This window comes from Rhinolophus hipposideros (genome assembly GCF_964194185.1).
Source record: "Rhinolophus hipposideros genome assembly, chromosome: 3".
In the NCBI taxonomy this organism is placed as follows: domain Eukaryota; kingdom Metazoa; phylum Chordata; class Mammalia; order Chiroptera; family Rhinolophidae; genus Rhinolophus; species Rhinolophus hipposideros.
Genome location: NC_138049.1, coordinates 25,911,204 through 25,931,952, shown reverse-complemented (window position 1 = coordinate 25,931,952; position 20,749 = coordinate 25,911,204). Strand labels below are relative to the sequence as shown.

At 38.6% G+C, this 20,749-nt stretch overlaps 1 protein-coding gene across 2 annotated transcripts in view; it reads left to right on the top strand.

Moving 5' to 3' along the window:
- Positions 1-20,749, top strand: part of PDE7B (phosphodiesterase 7B) — a 290,443-nt gene that overhangs the window by 257,235 nt on the left and 12,459 nt on the right. For both annotated transcript variants that reach the window (XM_081044492.1, XM_081044491.1), the window contains 4 exons: positions 684-784; positions 2,149-2,280; positions 16,964-17,055; positions 20,421-20,565. In XM_081044492.1, the coding sequence (XP_080900618.1) occupies positions 684-784; positions 2,149-2,280; positions 16,964-17,055; positions 20,421-20,565 (470 nt within the window). The remainder of the gene's footprint in view (positions 1-683; positions 785-2,148; positions 2,281-16,963; positions 17,056-20,420; positions 20,566-20,749) is intronic.

The window sequence follows — 20,749 nt, the reverse complement described above, 5'->3', positions numbered from 1 at the left end:
CCTTAGTTACTAGCTGAAGCAGGCTGTGGCTTCTGTAAACAGCAAACCAAAGTTGCCTTGCTTATGTCTATGTTTGGTTCCAAGAGCACTCTGGTCCTCAGATTAGAAAGGCATGAAAGATGATCAGTTAATCTGAATAAGGTAGAAATAAAACCAAGGAGTCCTCAATTGGATCAGCGTAGTACCTTGGACTTCTGCCTGAAGTAGTCCCAGATTTGCTTTGGTCAATATTTGTTATTCAAGTGATAAATCCATCTTTGGATATCAGAAGTCTGATGCTACTAGGACTCTTTTATGGCATATTATACATAAATGGTAACAAACTTAAATAATTAAACTACAGTGTGAAATAAAGTTGTCCTTTTCCTACATATTCATTTTCTCCTATGAATGAAAGCCTTCACGAATGCCAGACAGGAGTGATTTATGAGAGTGGTGAGGGTTCCCCAGGGCCTCACGAATCCTTCTAGCCTTTCTCCCATCTGCCCTCCCCCTCCTCTCCACCAGAAACAGATCAGGAGAACTGCCAGGCCTTATAAACCACGTTCATTTTTTAAAGAATCCCCAGGCTGCACATTTTGGAGACACTGATATTTTTAAGCAAAAGGAACCCTCATAAATCTGAGCTAGTATGCCCTTCCTGTTTTGGTATTAGCTGACTGAGTTATCTATTTACCTCCTAGTCATGGTTCAAGAAGATTACCACAGCCAAAACCCATATCACAATGCTGTTCACGCAGCTGATGTCACCCAAGCCATGCACTGCTACCTGAAGGAGCCAAAGGTAAGGCAAGACCCTGTGCCTCCTCAACCATCTGGAAATGCCAGCTAACCACCTTCTCATCCCAAATCACCCAACATATCAGAATAACTGTGTTAGGCATGTGAACACAATGTGAACACAAATTGTTTCTATTGAAGTTCCAGTATCAAACTCTGAAAATCATACAGCACTCATGAAAGAGAAAGTATACTTTCTGAGGCTTCCTTTCATCATTTGTGTATTTTTCAAAGCTGCATTAAGACAAAAACAATGCTCTCTACAACAATTTCCATCTTAGATATCTTCACAGTTTCAGGATCTAGCTGTTTGCCTTGGAACTTTGTCACAAATGGTACCACCACTGAACTTTTCTGGGAAAAGTCTCCCACCTCATGGTTTTTCATTGACAGAATCAAAACTCCTCAAGGCTCAAGCTTGCTTTGATGTGATAAACCAATCCAAAATTAAAAACATAGTCATCATGCTTATTACTCAAAATCGAGTCATTTCTTAGCCATATAAAAGTTAGTTGGTATAAATAACATATAAGATGAGTTTTCCTAAGGTTTTTGGAAAACAATATCCCAGTCCAAGACTCTGTTTAGTTCAATCAGTTTTACTATCAACCACTGACTATACAGATGCCAGACAGGCATTCCCAAGACAAAACTGGGTAGATGCCTTATCCATATAAAATAGTTTAAAAACATTACTGGTTTTGTTTTATAACTTCTAAGTAGTCTAAAAATTGTAATATATCACACAGTTGTATATTTAAAGTTAGTACCAGATTCCCATTACCCTCCTTATTTTCCCAGCTAACCAAAAAAAAAAAAAAAAAAAAAAGACCTATTCTTACAGGTTCCTTTACTATGACTACACATTGAAGAAATATGCAAATGTTACAATTCAGCCCACACTTGAATTCAGCCACTATTGTTGAAGTGGCAACAATATAGTAAGTGCTTGAAATACATAAATGATTTTTTAAATGTGTCCATCACTTCGGTTTCAACTTTTTCCTTCATTTATAGCTTTCTCTAGGAGCAAGATTGATTTCAGACTCTGCCTTCTCCCTGTCCACCATCGAACAGTATTGCTGAGAGGCACCAACCCCACAACAACAAAAGGAAACAGTGGCAGTAGGAAGGGGAGGCTACCTGAATGACCTACACACTTTGACTCACTTAATTACTTCCCAGTTTTTTCTCTTTCCTTGTCATTCCATGTGACTATCACCTCATTCACTGCTTCAGGGAGTAAAGGTCTAGATGAAAGGCCTGAACCATGTTGTGATGATTCATTCCACTTGATTTAGCCAAAACAAATGCTAACCTGTTTGTGAACACACACCCATCAATCTCCCAATTTGATTTTTTTAACAGCTCGCCAGCTTCCTCACACCTCTGGACATCATGCTTGGACTGCTGGCTGCAGCGGCTCATGATGTTGACCATCCAGGGGTGAACCAGCCATTTCTGATCAAAACTAACCACCACCTCGCCAACCTATATCAGGTAAGAGAGCTGAACACTGAGCCAGACACTGTACAGCCGACTGCCTTAGGCCCAGTGCTGGAGCCTGAATCTCACCCTTGGAGACAACTTCATTCAGGGTCATCCTCCGTGAGGACCACAGCCAAAGAGCATCAGTTTGAAATAGGTCCAGGATATCCCCCAAGAAAGATTTAATTAGTTTACAAGGATATCCAAGGAATTCAATTTGCTCCAGCACAGGTTTGAAATTATTTGAAGTCAAGCAGGATCTCTGAGCTTACTCTCTGGTGGTCTGAGGACATCTGTTTCCCTGGAAACTATCTCATATATAATGGCTAGTTGAAGCCAGTCCTTGTAGGGTTTCTATAAATGATAGTTGCCAGATGCAATCCTAATTCAGGCTTATGTCTCTAGGGCCATTTCTGAATGTATTGTCTCTGAGTCAGAGCTATGTTATCAAAGACAATAGCATACTTCATTGTTATAAAATAGTTCAGCAAGATGAGTAGGTTGACCTGGAGAACTTTTACCTATGCTATTGTTTCAGATATCATAAATGAATTACTCTCAGAATTTTCAACGTGATTCTTTGGAGACCTTTCATTGTTATTCACAAAATCACTGCATACAAAGGAATTACTGACCTCAGTTTTAGTAGATCTTTTGAAAAAATTCAATTCCTGATAGATCCCCATAAAACAGCTGTATTATGCAAGATCTTGCAGCTTGAGGATACATTGATTTCCAATAAAGCACACTTGGAAAATTTTTAAAAGCCTTTCTCCATCCAGTTGATTAGCTTTTGGCATAGGTAGGAAATGGTGCTCCAAGGTTTATGGCTCTACCTGGTATGTACTTCAGCACTGGGCTTTCTTGGACTGTCAGCCAACACCCAAAGCTGAGCTAGATATGACCATATAGAGGGGACACGATGACAGAACTGAGAAAGTCTTTTGGTGATGAACTAAAAACTAAACAAAGATAAATAAAAACTAAAAGTAAACTTTCTACACTATCTCAGAAGCTAAATTTATTGCTTGAGAAAAACATAGACATTTGACTAGGGGGAAAAAATGAATGACTAGACCGAGAGCCCCAAGTAGATTTTCTATTCCTATCAATTTTTCAATTGTCTTTTATTAGACAAAGAAAATCAATCAGCAAGATTCGCTACTTGATTCATTCCCAAATAATGTAAATGCTTACATAATTCTAATTTCCCATCATCAAATTAATCATAGCAATGGAGTTTAAGAGAGTATCTACTGCTACTAGCTAATTTGTACATAAAAATGAGGGTCATAAAACTGTACTTTGACATGTAGTATATATAAAACACATAATGAATTCACATTTAGACATGAAGTCAGAAAGAAATATGCCAGATGTTAAAAACATTAAAACAAGAAATTGTAGAATTTCATCAATAATGAATAAGTACTCAATGCTTATTAACAAAAATTGACTCTCAAAAGAAAAACACTCCAATCTATCTTCTTTAGATATTAAAATGTTCTCCAAAAAATAGATTCCTACTCAAACCTTTGAAGACAAATAACTTTTAATAGTTTCTATTTTAATCTTTGTTAAAAATTAGCATTCCAATATAACCAAATTCTGCAGACTTTTCAATGCAACATATAGTCTTGTATATTTTTAATCAGCAACTATTTATTACATTATTTATTACAACTATTTATTATATCAGATGACATACTAGGATCAAGAAGTGCATAAATGAATAAAATATGATCTTGGCCCTCAAACGTTCAAAGACATATGCTCAAAATGGGCAAAATCCAAGAAAACTTCATCTCAGCTTGAAAAAGGTTTGAGGAATTAGGTAAAAATATTCACATATTAAGTTGGTGCAAAAGTAATTGTGGTTTAAAAGGTTAAAAATAAATACAAAAACCGCAATTACTTTTGCACCAACCTAATGGATATACCTTTTCAAAAAGTCTTTGAAGGGTAAATACCCATGTTGTTCTTTGTATCCAAAGATGTTACTACAATGTTTTTTTCTAGCAGTAAATATACCAGCATCTGAATTGTCTGGCCTGATCTTTGATAGGAAAGAGAAGCATCATTTTGATAATGACTAGAGAGAAATGGGGATATAGGACTCAAAACCACTTTTAAGATATTGTCTTTACCAGTTCCCCTGTTCAACTGGCCTTAGTATCTCTTAGAAGCTAGAGATCTATGTCTTTATGTTATAGAAACGTGTGGAAGGCAAACCAGTATCACACAGTATCATCAAGTTACTTCCAATATTCTGGAGTTGGCTAGGATAAAAGATGAAACTTTTATCAGCCAATAGGGACTTTACATATTAAAAGTAAAAATTGTTAGGAGGACTTGAAAATAATATAAAATTTCAATGTTGTCCAAAAAGTTTATAATGCCAGCATTTGACTATATACTAATGTTTACTATCTGAAGGAACTCCAAAAAGATAAATTCTCCGTAGAATTCAGTTCAACAAATTATATAGCTAACCTTCATTCAACACTTACTATGATTCAAATGCTGAGCTAAATGCTTTTAATGTGTTATATCATTTAATCTTCACAGTAGCCCAGTTAGGTGGGTCCTATTGTCATACCGACTTTACAGAAAGATGAACATTGATACTTAGGAAATGCAAGTGTTTTTCCCCAAAATAAATAGCTAATTAATGGCCAAGCTGGGCTTAGGACTCAGGTCCATTGTCTCCAGAGACGAAGTCCCTAAGCACTATACCTACTGCCTCTCAAACTCATATTAATCACCTCCTGTGTGCAGGAAACAAGTTCTCCTCAGGGTCCTCCTACTGCAGGGAGGGAGACAAGAGGATTAAAGACAAGTGGCATAAAGTGGGAGAGACTTCGCTAAATACACGACAAACAAAATGGGACGGGAAGACAGAAATTGATTCTGCAAATGGTTTGGGGAGGAAAAGAAAAAACACAAACCTCATGGATGAAGAATGGTGAAAAGTGAGCCTTGAAGTATAACATTTTGGGTAGCAGAGCTGATGGCACTAGCCAGTGTGCTTTGGGGATTAAAACCGCAACTCCAGAATGACTGAAAATGGATGATCCCTATGGTCTTTAGCACAGTCCCGCCATGAACGGCCCCTGCTCTCAGATCAGTGTCTTGGGCATACGATGATGAAATGGATATCCTCTCTTTTGTAGAAACTGTAGATTAGCTGTACAGAATGTTACCGGAGTCAGGAAATCTTCACTCTGCAGCAAGTTGTAGATGAGAAACTGGTAAAACTCTTCAGGTTTTCCATTTCCAGGAGAAAAAAAAAATCATGTTACATAATATATAAGCTGAGCGAGACCGTTAACAACACATGATATTTAAAAATCTTTGGAAATGTAGCTTTTTACCTTACCAAAGGCCTGTTGGTGAGACATGAATGAGCTTTCAGGAAATTATAAGCAGATTTTAAGAGGATGTACCTATGCACATTTTTCTATGGAGAGGATCCATAACTTACACTCATATTTTAAAATGAGTTATAGAATCAGAAAGTACTGAGAACCATGGTTATGAGTGAAAATATATACATATATGTATAATACATACTATATGTTACATACTATACTGTGAGTATAAGTATATATATATGTATATATTTACAAAAATTTTTGTGTATATATAAATACAAAAATTATACATGCACTGTGGGGACAGAGCCAGGAGTGCAGTTTCCAGGCTCTTGGACTCACATGGAAAGGTGCTGGTTCAGGTAGTAAATGGCCATCAACTGTGATTGGATGGCCATCAGCTGTGGCTAGTTGGCCGTCAGCTGTAACCCGTAAGCCATTGGCCACTAATATAACTGCTGTAGCTATGCTAGCAGAGAATGGGGCTAGCAAGAGCAGATTGCAGAGAGGCGGATGCCGCCGGTGAGAATATAGTGATATGACTCCCCTACTTAGGGCTCCGTGGGTGTTCCTTTTTGGCCTCACCATGTCCTGCGTTCTTATGTGGGGAGCGGGACCAGAGACCCCACAGGCCGCCCCGCGTGACATGCACACACACTTGGTTAATGAGAATACAATAGCAAGGATATGCCTGGAATTATGTAGCTTTGAGAACACCCTGTGCGTGACTGCTACAATCCAGACTTACTACAATGAGATAAAATGGAAGAGGGCTTCCTCTCCCGCCTTTTGTTGGCTGTGCTCTTTTAGTTCTAATAAATAAGATCATTGCATAACGCTCAGCCTGTGCTTCTGCTCTGAGATAAAGAGAAAGCCAGAGCAGCCAGAGTGAAGGCCAGGTCAGAGGGCTCTCCCCCATTGTCTGCTGTCTGGGCCGGACTCACTACGTAGCTGAACTGCCAACCCAAGTTCAACATGAAGGTGATAAAGGCACTTCCACCTGGCACCTCTCAAATCAGACTGGAAGCACTCCAGGTGTCCGTGGTGGACTGACAGGGAAAGGAGCACGTGAGAGCTAGAACCCAAAATGGATCTTGTGTCCCTCCCTGCAACGCCCCCCACACACATATGGGCTCAGCAGTTGGGTAAGTCAGCATTAAATCAGATACGGTACTGATTATTATAATTGCAAAAGGAATCACTTTCAGTTCAGTGTAAAATTTAATTCCTCTTGATAGAGTCCAACTATATATTAACTGGTGACAGAGCAACCTAATGAATAAAATAATAATTAATTGTTTCATGAAACATTATATTTGTTACATTTTATACTGTCTTGCAAAAGTTTATAATCATTTTTCTTAGTCACTTATCACAAGTATTTAGAGGAGCTCAGCATTTTTCACGACTTTTTACTCTTCATGACTCTGAACCATAAATATGAAGTTGACAGAACCTGGAGAAATGGTCCCTCCACATGGTTCTATGACCTCTCCTCAAACAAGAAGCTGCAGAGATTATACATAACCTCACGATTGCAGTAGCAAAGGTGTTTTGGCAAGTATCATGAAAATTGTAGAAGGGAGACTCAAATTTGATTTTCTGTTTTATAAAGTTTTGCTGTTCATGGTGAGGTGGCTGGCATGTGGCACGTCCATGGCCCTGATCTGAACACAGGCCTGCCCCTTGGACAACAACTGATGTCCAGGCTTCTTGCTTTCAGAGCAGTGACTTGGGCAAATGTAGATCAAACAAAAGAGAGCGATCTTCCAACAGGCAGTAAACGTGGCAGGTGCTGTAGTTTCTTCAAGGGCCAAGGTCTCGTTTAATACTCAAGGAGCTTCAGTTCCTCTGAGACCTCCAAGACTCGGGCTGTTGCAGCGTTACCAAGGAGACCACTTGGCTTGTTAGGGAAGAACTCAGCCACTTCATTATCTCCTGAAGTATTGCTTCTCTGTTTCATGAGCAATTAAATATGAAAACACAGACTATATTCCTGTTGTTGTTTTTCTTCCTGTGTCCACTGGTTTAAAAGATGTAATTAACTCTGATTGTTGTTGTACACCAGACTCAGTTTATCAACATCATCCTGAATATTTTAATCAAAGAAAGTGTCTCATAAATAGGAAAAAAGCCCAACAGTTTAAAGCTGCCTTGTTTAATAGCAAATCTGCACTGCCAGATTCTTTTTGACAAACAGACTCTTGATTTAATTTGAAAACCTGTGTTGGTGGATTATTAAATGCCAGATGTGTTATTATTCAGGAACAAAGGGATTGTTTTGTTCTTAGGATGAATAGTACTTGATAATTCAGATACAAAAGAGAAATAGAGGTTTTGTTGTAGGGACTTGAAGGGTTTTATTTTTTTCAAATTAAAATTCTATTAGGTTTTGTTTCCACAAAAATGGATATTTACTCTCTCAACTTTAAGATAAAGATTATGCTTAAAACTACAAGTCTGAAGAGCCTGGACTCTAGAACACATTGTGGTGGGGATAATGTGAAATTGCTGAACTGATGCTTCTAAAAGATAGACAGATGGGGTGGTACCCAATGGGGGATTCCAGAACAGCGCCAGGATGTCAACGGATAGTCAAGTGGTATCATCTCCTCTTCTGTTCAGATCTCCATGAGCATTCCTGATGCTTTTCTTCTCTTTTCAATCTACCTTTTGCTGATCTTGCTCTTTGAGCCACTATGAAAGCCAGATGTGTCTGTAAGAGCAGAGCCACCTCTCTGTCAGGGAGGGCACTCTGGCCATTCCCTATGAAATACCAGTACATCCCAGCCCCACCACTAGTGCAGGTACCAACTTCATCATCTTGTCTGTCCTCAGCCTAGCCTGGCTCCAACCCTTCCTCCACTGTGCAGCCAGAATAAGCTTCCTGCAACTCAAATGGGACCCATACGTGCCTGCTTAAAATCCCATTGCCCTCAGGATTCCATCTAAATGTCTTAACAGTTTACAAACCCTGTGATGAGCTGACTCTGCTACACTTTCCAGCGTCAGTTCCCACCATTACTCAACTAGGCCTCTATGCATCATTCAGCCTGAACTACTTTCAGATTCGCAAACAGATCACTCATTCCTTTATTCATCCAACAAATATTCATTGAGTGCTTAATACATGCCAGGTGCTGAGAACACAGAAGATGGACAAAACAAATAAAAATCCCTGCTTTCTACTAGAGAAAACAGAAAATTACTGAGTAAAATATGTAGTATATTAGAAAGTGATCGTTTCGAATGATAAAAAACATACAACAGCGGAGGAAGACACAAAATGTCCTCTTGCTTACAAGTCTTCACACACAAGCTCTTCCTTCTGCCTATTTTAATGAAATATGTCCCCTCTCCATTGCCTGTACACTCTGACTCCTCTCTAACTCACTCATCCTTTTTATCTCCATTTGGACATATCTTCCTCCTGAAAGCCTTCCTTTTCTTTAAAAGTCCATCTTCTATGTCCATCCTATGTGATGTCACAGCCTTTATTACATCCTCTATCACAGTGTTTGTTTCCCTACATTGCCACTGCCTCATTAGATGTTCATATTGCCCACAGTCTGCAAGCTCCTGGGTGCCCACCTCATTCCGGGTAGTGTCCTGCACAGTCCTTGTGTTCCGTGAATACTTGCTGGGTGGTGGGAGGTTTGCTGGATGAGTAAGTGGATGGATGGATGGATGGATGGATGGATGGATGGATGGATGGATGGAAGGATGGATGGATGGAAGGATGGATGATGGATGGAAGGATGGATGGATGATGGATGGAAGGATGGATGGATGGATGATGGATGGAAGGATGGATGAATAATGGATGGATGATGGATGGAAGGATGGATGGATTATGGATGGATGGATGGATGGATGGATGGATGATGGATGGAAGGATGGATGGATGATGGATGGAAGGATGGATGGATGATGGATGGATGGATGGATGGATGATGGATGGATGGATGGATGGATGGATGGATGGATGATGGATGGAAGGATGGATGGATGATGGATGGATGGATGGATGGATGGATGGATGATGGATGGAAGGATGGATGGATGATGGATGCATGAATGTACATAGCAAGAATGACAGAACCTCAGTAACACTGAGAGATCAGTACTATGGGCAACAGTGAGTACACTCAGAGACCCGAAGTGCAAATATGACAAGGAAAGGCAACCACACGAAGACCAGGGAGACCACCGAGTCAAGACATGTACCCTCACTGTCCACTTACCTGCTGATTATTACATTCTTGCTCCCCTACGTCAAGGGTACACCATAAAGAATGAGAAGCATTGATTGAACAATTATAATGATTTTCTCTTTTTTTTTTAATCTTGCAATGGACAAGTTCTATCTGACATGTTATTTCTGGAGTCATTCACTTGATCCTGGTTGTCTGTGAATGAGCAGTAGGAGGGAGCCCATTGCTATAATAAATTTAAAACCTCTTCAGCTTTTGCCTAAGTCTAAAGATTTCACAACACAAGATCTCAAGTCTGGCTTCTATCAGCTACTGACCAAAAATTTAACAAGACTCTTTTTCTTTTAGCAGTTACTTCATTTTGCAGCTACTGCGCTTTTTAGGTTTCAGAAATTAATTACTCAGTATCCATTCAACAAATATTTACTTATTTAAGTGGCACTGTGCCACGCGCTGGGGCACAAAGATGAATAAAATATGTTCCCTGCTCTCAATGGCAATCATGATTGGCAGCAGTTTTCAGACTAGGCATGTGTTCCCCCGGGGATACACAAAGACTTTCCAGGGGGACACAGGCATGAATGGTGCTAACAGAATCCATTTTCAGGTCCTTAAACTGACCTGCCTGGACTGTGTTTGCAGGCCAGTGCTACTTTTCCATTCCTCTTTCAGAATCACCCTGTTCCCACTTTACAAAAGAAAGACATAGCTCGTACACATTATGTATATTTCATATTATCCCAATTGCACTGATATTGCATATTGCCTCAGTGTGAAAAAAATACCAAAGGAACAACTAAAAATATTAAAGGAAGCCTGCTAGAATTGAGATACTCTGACTGTCCCAGCCACTCATATGTGGATTCATTGCCAATAAATTTTTATTCTTAAGCAAATGATTTTTTTCCAAATTTGTAACATATATGTAGTTTGATGGGTTAGTTACTAATAAAAATTGCATTCTAAACTCAAGCTGGAAACATATTTACTGCTTAGAGCTTGATGGTAGGAAAATTTGTTAAAATTGCAATTTATATACTTATTTTTGTTGCAGAGAAATGTGCTAGGTTGACAGTAAAAGAATTTCACACAGAAAACAATATATTAAATAAAATTCTCTGGAAAAATGGAATAGAAATATAAGTTCTAGAGAGAAAAAATCAATTTAAAATTTCTGACAAAGAATAAATTATTCGTGTGTTTTATTTCAATGGGCATTAAATGCTATTGGTATTTAAATTCCCTTAGATACATTTAATACATAACAGAGTAATAACATAATGATTTTATATCAAAATACAATATTTACAAATACAGAGGACATTACTACATCTTTTGTTACCATTGAAATTCATAATTTTAGATACCAATTCTAAAAAGTTTAGGGAGAGCATAAGTTTTCAAAATTCTTTTCAAGAGTAAACGAATATACACATGAAGATCGATACATGGGAGCAAGGCCAGTGAACAAAGTTGTTACAAGGTTTTTTAAGCACCTTAGAAATTTGAGTTGGGGGTGGGGAGCTAGAAGAGGGAGCTGTCAGTTCTATTTGGAGAACCAGGAAAGTCTTTCCTAACAGATGGTAATGGTTTATCTCAGAAATAAAAGTGTGTGTGTGTGTGTGTGTGTGTGTGTGTGTGTGTGTTTGTGTGTGAGTTTCTGACTTTATTAAGGTGATTTCTCCTCACAATTTTTTTGGAATTGTAAAATGTTTTATTATCATTCTTAGGCAAAAACCAAACACTGCTATAGATCAAGACATTGAGAAGTTCTTTTCATTACTTCTTTCAGCGTGATATGGAAGATAATAAAATAACTTTAAATAACTTAGCAACTTAAACAAGGGCGGAAGTTTATTTCTATCCTTCATAAAAGAAGTTTGCAGGTTGGCAGTCCTGCACACATGGTGGCTTCACAAAATTAAGGATGAGGGGCCACAGATCCTTCCAGCTCTACAGTCTGTCATCACCAGGGTTTGACACTTGTCCTTACAGCCCAAGATAGCTGCTGGAGTTCCAGCCATTCCTGCTGAATTCCAGACAGTGAGCAGGAACAGTGGGGAAGAAAGCAAAAGAAGTCTCTCCCAGATGAGTCAGTTCCTCTTCAACAACCTTCCTGGAAATCCCACACAACATTTCTGCTTACATTTAATGGGTCAGGACTTACCCAAGTAGTTCCACCTATTTGTAAAGGAGGCTGGGAAATGTTATCTTTATTCTGGAAAGCCATGAGTCCATCGAAGAAGAGAGGTTATGTGCATAAATAGGAAAGGAAAATGGATTTAGGGAATGAACACACAGGAGCCTCGGCTATACCTGCTGCTTGATCTTAAACCTGACACCTTCAAAATGGTGAATCAGCTCAATCTTTCCCTTTATGTGACATTTTCCCTCTAACCCATGAATTACTGCATCACTTGTGTGACTATTCCATGTTTCTTTTTTTGATGTTACTACTTTGGTTATTTTATATCTCCACGATCATGTCCATGCGTCTAATGGATATCTCAAACTCATATGTCCAATGCTGAACTCCTCTAAACCTGCAGCTCCTGCAGCCTTCTCATCACAGGTAATAAGCACGCCATCCTTCCAGTTGCCCAGACCAGAAACATTGCAGTCATCCTTGCAGATCCAGAAATCAACCACTCTCACCACCTCCAGCTCCCTTGTCCAAGCCTCTGTCATCTTTTCTTGAATGGCGGCTATCACCCCCAAACAACCTTCAATACCTGCTACTACCCTTCCTTACCTTACCAAGTGTATTTTCAACATAGCAGCCAAAGTGATCTTATTTAAATGTAAGTCATATGATTTCATCCTTCCCAAACTCCTGCAGTGACTCCCTGTTTATCTCAGAGTAAAAATCAAAATTCTTATAATGGCCAGAAGACCATACATGATCTGGGCTTCCATTGCCTCTCTATCTTCTTGTCCTAATACTTTCCTTCTCACACTGCACACTGACCACATGGATGTTTGCTCCTCAACCCCTTGGGGCCTTTATTCCAGCTCTTTCCTCTGGAACACCCTTCCCCCAGATACCAGCATAGCTAGCTAGCTCCCTCCTACCTTCAGGTCTTTGTTCAAATCTTACCTCGTACCCTGACTACTTTACCAGCCCCCACCCCAAAGACTCTCAAATTCCCACTATCCTGCTCTACTTTTCCTCTGCCCATGGACTTACTATCTTCTGAATGCAATACAATTTTTTTTTCCAGAATTAAAGTATTTTTATGTTTATTTTTTTATTATCTGTATCTCCCCATTCCTACCACCACTAGTTCTCTGTCTGTTTTGTTCACTGATATATTTCAAGCACATCTACAGTGCCTGGAACATGGTAAGTGCTCAGTGTAATTGTTGAATGCAATCAAGTAATTTGTTCAGTGACTTATTCTGCAAATTAAGGGAAAGCACTTTTTCTGTGCAAGGAGCTGTGTGGATACTAAAGGAATGAGGCAGGCTTCCTACCCACATGTAACTGATAACCAAGTAGGAAGGAAAGGAAGTACATGAATAACTCTCACTCATGTCAAAGGACTGGGCCCAACAGGACTCAGAACTTGAGGAGCACCAATTCCAGCCTCTGGCTGGAATGATTCCAGATGGCTTTGTGGACAGAGTATTTGAAGTGGACTTTGAAATCAGGTCTTAGTTTGATAAGTAAATATAGAGAGGTGTTTGAGGATAATAAACCACCTTGGGAGGCACGAAAGTGGCACAAAAGAGATGGAAAAGACATTCATATTAATTTAATAATTATCTCAATAATAAATTAAAGTCTTGTTACTATGATATCATTTATTTGGATTATAAGAGCTTTATAAGAAAGGAAAGGCGAAAGCATGCAATTGTCTCAAATAGATAGAAACAGAATGGTAGCTGAGACAATTTTTAGAGAGCATTGAATGCTGAGCTAAGGAGTTAGGCTTAATTTATCTGATAGGAAACTATTGTGGGGTTAGGAGTAGGGAATGGGGATAAGCAGATGGCATGACCATGCTGAAGTTAGGTGAGCTCCTCGAGGGCAGCAATTTTGTCTTACTAATCTTTGGATCCCTAGTGCCCACCGTAACATCTGGCATATGAGTAGTTGCTCAAAAAATATTTTTTTGTAGTTCAACCAATGATTAGGGAGATGGTAGAAAAGTCTGTCAAATAAGTCACATTCTGGTAGCTGTAGGGAGGATGGATTGAGGAAGGAGAATTAAGAAAGATAATAAAGCACTGAAATAGCAATGAAAGGAAGGGATGGGTATAAGTGACGCCATGTTGGAAGAATCAGCAGGTCTCAGAGACTGATCGGATGTGAAGGCTGAGAGTGGCTGAAAGATGAGTTCTCCCCCAACACAACCTAAATCTACTCAACTCATAACGTTCAAACTACAGGATTTTTCACAATGAAACCAAATCTGAAGGTAAAGATTCCAGCGTGAATTTAGAAATTAACATCTAATTAAAACAATCAATCATTGCCTTTTAAAGCAGCAACTATAGATAATTTTTGGAAAACTAAGAATAACTACAAGTATTCATAAGTATATAAGTTTCAGGCTTCTGAATGCTTGGATATGGCAGCACAGAGGAAATTCTTGGGAGGCAGCAAGGTGTGTATGCAAAGCTTAGGTCTTGACAACTGGCAGTACAGGTTTAAGGCCTTCCTCAGGCATTCACTAGCTGTGTGGCCACTCAGAAAAGACTGAAATTTTATTGTCTCTGAGTTAATGATAAAAATAGTAGGGAGTTGTGCAAATATTAAATGAGATCATATAAACTGGCTGTTTTATAAATGTTAGTCCCCTCTGCCTCTGCAGCCCTTCTTTTCTTATTCTCTGGAATCCATCAAAGTGCCCTATGTCCAACACAGTTCTGGTCAAAACATACTTTTATTTATAGCGACTGCCCCTTGAAAGGTTGTGTTTGTAAGCGTGTACTCTACTGTCTTTTATTCTGTGCCAACTTCCAGGCCCACGAAATTTCCTTTCATTTCCCTGGTGCTCATCTCTAAATATGGTTTCACGAGCAAATTTCCCAAGTATCCTTTTGTTCTGTCTTCAGGAAGATTAGTAATGAAGATGTTAAATCAGGCTGGCATAAATAACAATGCTTAAGGTAATGCTCCAGACACTTTCGTTCCACTCAATAGAGATATGGTGTCATTTATCATTAGGTCTTGTTACAGTTTTCTGGCCCCTTGAAAAGCTCACATGAGGACACTCATGTCCACGTTTACTTGAATTAGCCTCGAAAGTCAGTGCTGATGAGTGACTGAATTAAATGTCACCACAAGATAGAACATCTGTTACATCACACTAACCTATCACTCTCTACTCTCATAAATCTTTACCGTCAAAACAAATTAGTCTAACATTTTATTTCTAATAAACATTCTCTTTTGTTGTGTGTGGCTCATGCCCAAAAGGAGATTATAGACCAGTAGATAAGAGGCAAAATCTCATCAGTGGTTCCAAGGTGGTCACATGATAAACAAAGAATAATGACTCCTGGGCGCGGAGAGACATGAATTGCAATAGAACAGCCTATACAGAGGATCTGTGTAAGACTTTGCCTCTTGAAACTCATTCTACAAAGTCCTGGAGAGAAATTGCCCTGTGTGGTTAGAACCAAAAATAGTTGCCTTTTTCTTGAACTTGCTTTTTCCTAATAGATCCCTGATTGTGTCACTCACAGGGACTCTTTTTTCTCATTTCCTGAAAAAGTTGAGCATTCTATGAGCGGCTCAGCTATATCGGTGGGGCATAAGGATGGAATAGTTTTCAGTCTCCAGGCTCCATCCATGCAGTCTCCATATTATTTCCCTGCTTCCTCACCCTCACTTTTTCCATTGTGACAAAATAGACATAATATACAATTTACCATCTTAGCCATTTTACATTTATAATTCAGTGGTATTAACTACATTCACATTGTTGTGCAGTCGTCACCACCACCCATCTCTAGAACTATTTTCATCTTGCAAAACTGAAACTCTGGGTCCATTAAACAATAACACCCTATTCTTCCAGCCCTTGGCAATCACCATTCTTACTGTCTCCGTGAATGTGACTATGCTAGGTACCTCATATAAGCAGAGTCAAGCAATGTCTCCTCACTTTTAATGAATATCATCTTCCTGTGTTTTCTATAAGTTTACAACTGCTCTGGAAACAAAATGGAGAATGAATAAATACAGAAATAAGAAACTAGAGCAAAAAGATTTCCTGGGAGCTAGAGGCGCTCTACTCTCTATGTGTCAAGTTGGTGGTAAGGCTGTAATGTTTCTTAATTAGAATAAAACACTATGGATTGTAAGAAATATTTTTTTTTATTTAAATAGTTAGCTAACATTCCGACAAGCAGCATATTTAAGATAACAATAAGGTCAAAGGAGAGACTGAACACAGAGGTTCCCACGAGGGAAAAAAATATCAAGATAATTGAACAAGGAAACAATTATAAATTCAAACTGAGACCTAATGGGCTAGGTGCCAATATACTGGTCACGAAGGTATTGACAGAGCTGCTTCCATGGCAGTGGTCCTCAAACCTTAATGTACGTAAAAATTAGTCACCGCAAACTTATCAAAACTATTCACTGGGAATCAGGAGTCTGAATTTGTCACCAGCTGCCCAGGTGGTTCAGACGCAGAAGGTTTCTTATCAGTGTTGAGAAACAATGGTCAGTGCAGTAAATCAGAGCAGAGGTTGCCTCTGTTCAGTTAAGTATTATAATCTTGGCTTATGTTATGCACATAACCCCATGGTATCCATTACGATGTATTTGTACAATCTTCACTTTCTTCTCTACTGAGTGTTGCCTGACTAAGCTATTGAAAACAGGGGCCAAGGCAGAAGGGAATGATGTTGGCAACTGGACCTCATTCAACCCTGCACTGAGGGTCAGCAAGACCTTGCCGCTGTCCCACCTTCATTATAGCCCTGACAATAGACTCCCAGGGTTGTTTTGTGCTTCTTTTCCGGTCTGCCTCTGTCAGCAGGTACACACTTGCCAGAGGGGAAATACTGGCCTCAGTAAAGCTGTGTGCAGTGTGATAGATCAGTATCTAGCTTCTCTCTCATTTACAGCTTTAATTTTCTTTCTAGAATATGTCTGTGCTGGAGAATCACCACTGGCGATCTACAATTGGCATGCTTCGAGAATCAAGGCTTCTTGCTCACTTGCCAAAGGAAATGACGTAAGTGGGGAAAAGATGAAACATTCTGATGTCCTCACGGTAGAGATAAGCCGCTTTTTCTACAGCACACTTAAGACCCCCCTGGGTTAATGGCAGGGCGTCAGCTTGCCGTTCTTCCTGCCTACACTCGGTATTGTCTATCAGAGGAGATTTGGTGTCAGTTACTGCAACCCAGAAACCAGAATCTCTTATGAGCTTTGAAAGGGCCTTGAATCGTCTATGACCTAACATCAGGAAAAGGAGAATAAACAGCTCTCCACTTTCACACTCTTCAGCACCAATGCTCTGCTCTGCCAAATTCCTGGCTTTTATGTTAACAAAATTGTCCTCCTGTGTAGACCCAAATAATAAATATTTATCAAGAAGGAACACAGGAGTTCTCAAGCTAAATTTAAAATGAGTTCAATAAAGTTTGTTTCGTAATTGCCAGTCTTGGCAAAAAAGTAGAAGTCAGACATTCTTTTCTAAACTGTCTTTTGTTAAAGTAACTGAATTGGCCCCAACAATTTTTTCACCATTAATTTCACTATGTCTCTTTTTTTAAACAGAAGGGGAAATACTAGTTTCCTGGTCCACTGTTTGTTAGCTTAGGTATTTAGTCAGAGTCCTACTAAATCCAAGGCCATTGTCTACATGGCCCCTGTACTCTCTTCAAAGGCCCACATGAATTCTGGTCTGTTTAATTAAATTGCACAGAACCTAAGGCAACTAGGAGAGAAGTAACTAGATCTCTGTACCCTTCTTCTCTGAAGGGCACATAGCTTAAGGTCAGTGGCCAAGTGGTGTCTCTCCATAGAACAGGCAGTGTGCTCTGGGCTCGCCAGTTGAGTCCTGGCCTTCTGATACTATCTCATGCTGTTTCCTAGCACCCAGAGGAATGTTGAGTTTGCAGGAGGAACTTCAGTTCTGATAACTCCCCCCACCACCACCCTCGAACTAGATAAAACCAATCTTCATGCACGGAACAAAAGTTCATGTTTTTTACTAGAACAATAAATTGCAAAGATTGAAAGGATTAAATGCAAAAAGACCTAAAAACTACAGCGAGAAATCAAGTAATAAAGAGAAGAAAATAAGAGGTAAGGGGACAGGTCAGCTAAAAAAACAAAGGAAAAAGGAAGGAAGGAGAGTGAGGAAAGAACAAAACAAAAGGAAAAAGGTGAACACACAATGGGATTTATAGACGATGTAATACAGAATTGTACACCTGAAATCTATGTAAATTTACTAACAATTGTCACCCCAATAAATTTAATAAAAAAAAAGGAAAAAGGTGAGAAGCACCCGAGACCAGACTCGTCCCTGGAATACCTGCATTAATCTTGCTTGTTGTTCAATTAGTATTCATTTTGTAACATACTCCTACTCATCCCTATGGATTCCAAATAAAAGTACCATATTACATATGTCTTTGTGAAACATAGTGTTATAAATTGCTTTTGCTAGAAGAATAACTGTTATTCAACAATATATGTGAAAAGACTTCATAATGAAAGTTAATATCATAATTATGATTATTCATTCTATCCTCATGAAAATTCTTTAAAATAATTTTTCTGATTTTAAAAAGTAAAGCAGGTTAACTCTACAAACTAAAGAAAATTATTAGTTTAGCCAGAAATTTTAAAAATTATGGATTATGCTGTATTAAAAATTAAGACTTCCTTTCATCAAAAGACATCATAAAGAAAGGGGAAAGACAAGCCACAGAGTGGGGGAAGATATTCATAACACATACCTGACAGAACCATTACTGAAAAATATTTTTAAAAACTCTTAGAATCAATAAGCAAATTGGAGACAACCCAATGGAATAATAAGTAAAGATTAGAATAGAAACTTCACAAAAGAGGAAATACAAATGGCCAATAAACACATGAAAATATGCCAAACCTCATTAGTAATCAAAGACATTCATACTAAAATCATAATAAGCTACCTGACATACTCCTCAGATTGACAAAAAAAAAAAAAAGTAAAGAGTAAGAAGGTAAAGCAATGAGAATCTCTTTTATTACTTGGAGTGTAAATTTATACAATTGTTTTGGAAATAACTGGCAATATCTAAGAAACTGAAGATGAACATATTCTGTGGTCCAATAATTTTATTCCTGGATATAGACCCTAGCAAACCTTTTGCACTTAGGTAACTGGAGGGATATATGGGTGTTTTATTGTGACATTTTTTTCCTAGTGTCAAAAACTAGAAACAACTCAAGTGACCATCAAAAGTAGAATGGATAGATACATTGTAGTATATTATTACAATGCAATACAGTATAATAATGAAAATGAATGAACTACAGCTCACACATCAATATAGATGACTTTCAATCACATAATGTTAAGCTAAAGAAGCAAGTCACAAACTAATATTTACCACGTAACTTAAAGTTCAAAAGCAGTTGAGGTTAAACCATATTATTTAGACATAAACATATAGGTGGTAAGATTGTTATAAGTAGCAAGGAAATTATTAAAACAAAGAACAAGACAGTAGTTACGTCAGGGGTTGGGGGAAAAGATATGTGATGAGAGATGTAATGGGGACCTTCTGGGGTACAGGTAGGCAATGTGCTTCACCTGAGTAATGATTCCAAGGTGTTTACTTTATATGGACTCAGTAAACTGTGTATGTATGTGCTATGCACTCTACTTAAGTGTATTTTATTTTTAGAGGTGAATTTTTTAAATAGTTGTGGATCTTTCTTTACATTGGTTACTTTCTGTATGTGAAGTAAAGCTCCAGTTTGCTTTATTTCCCTAAACTATCCAATTTTCTCTATACCATTTGTTCACTAATATATTGCTTGCCGTCTGGTTTGTAATGAGGCCTTAATTAGCCACTATTCTTTTCTAAGTTCCAGTATCTCTTCCTGTCCTATCTATTTTTTCCATTGATGAAACTTTCCATTCCAATATGTCTATCCGTCACTATTGCTGTCTTCATATTATTACTATTATTATGCCCCTTTCCCCCCCATGCAAATCTTAATGTTTCACCTGGTTTGAACACTATAAAAGCACAACCCAAACGCTTGTGATTCTGCCAGGCTTTTTGTGTCCACCTTAAAGCATGCATTTCTAGTTGGCCTTCAGTTTTTCCATCCATTGAAACCCTGGGAATGTATCAACTACTACAACTTTGTTTACCTGAGATTTCAATCACTCTGTACAGTTGGTGGCATCTCTGTCCAAGGACAGAAGTGATGGTAGGTGAGAGAATCACTCTTGTGCTCTGTTTTATAAATAGTATCAAAGGCAGAAATAAGATTACAAGCCACCTGATGATGACAGAATCTATCGCCCACCTCAAAAGGATTTGTTTTGTGTGTGTGTTTTCTCTCTCATTCTTGTGGATGCAGACAGGATATTGAACAGCAGCTGGGCTCCTTGATTTTGGCAACAGACATCAACAGGCAGAATGAATTTTTGACCAGATTGAAAGCTCACCTTCACAATAAAGATTTGAGACTGGAGGATGTACACGACAGGCACTTTATGCTTCAGGTAAACAACCACCAAAAAAAAAAAAAAAAAAAAAAGCCACTATCCTTGCTGGGTAAAACCACTTAGGGGCATGATCAACAATTTCAGCACATTTGAGAAGGCGTATCTCCCATGGTATAAGTTAGAGCAGTGACCTACTTTATTAAAAGCTTGGAGACACCTGAAATTTTTAAGTGATTTCCAA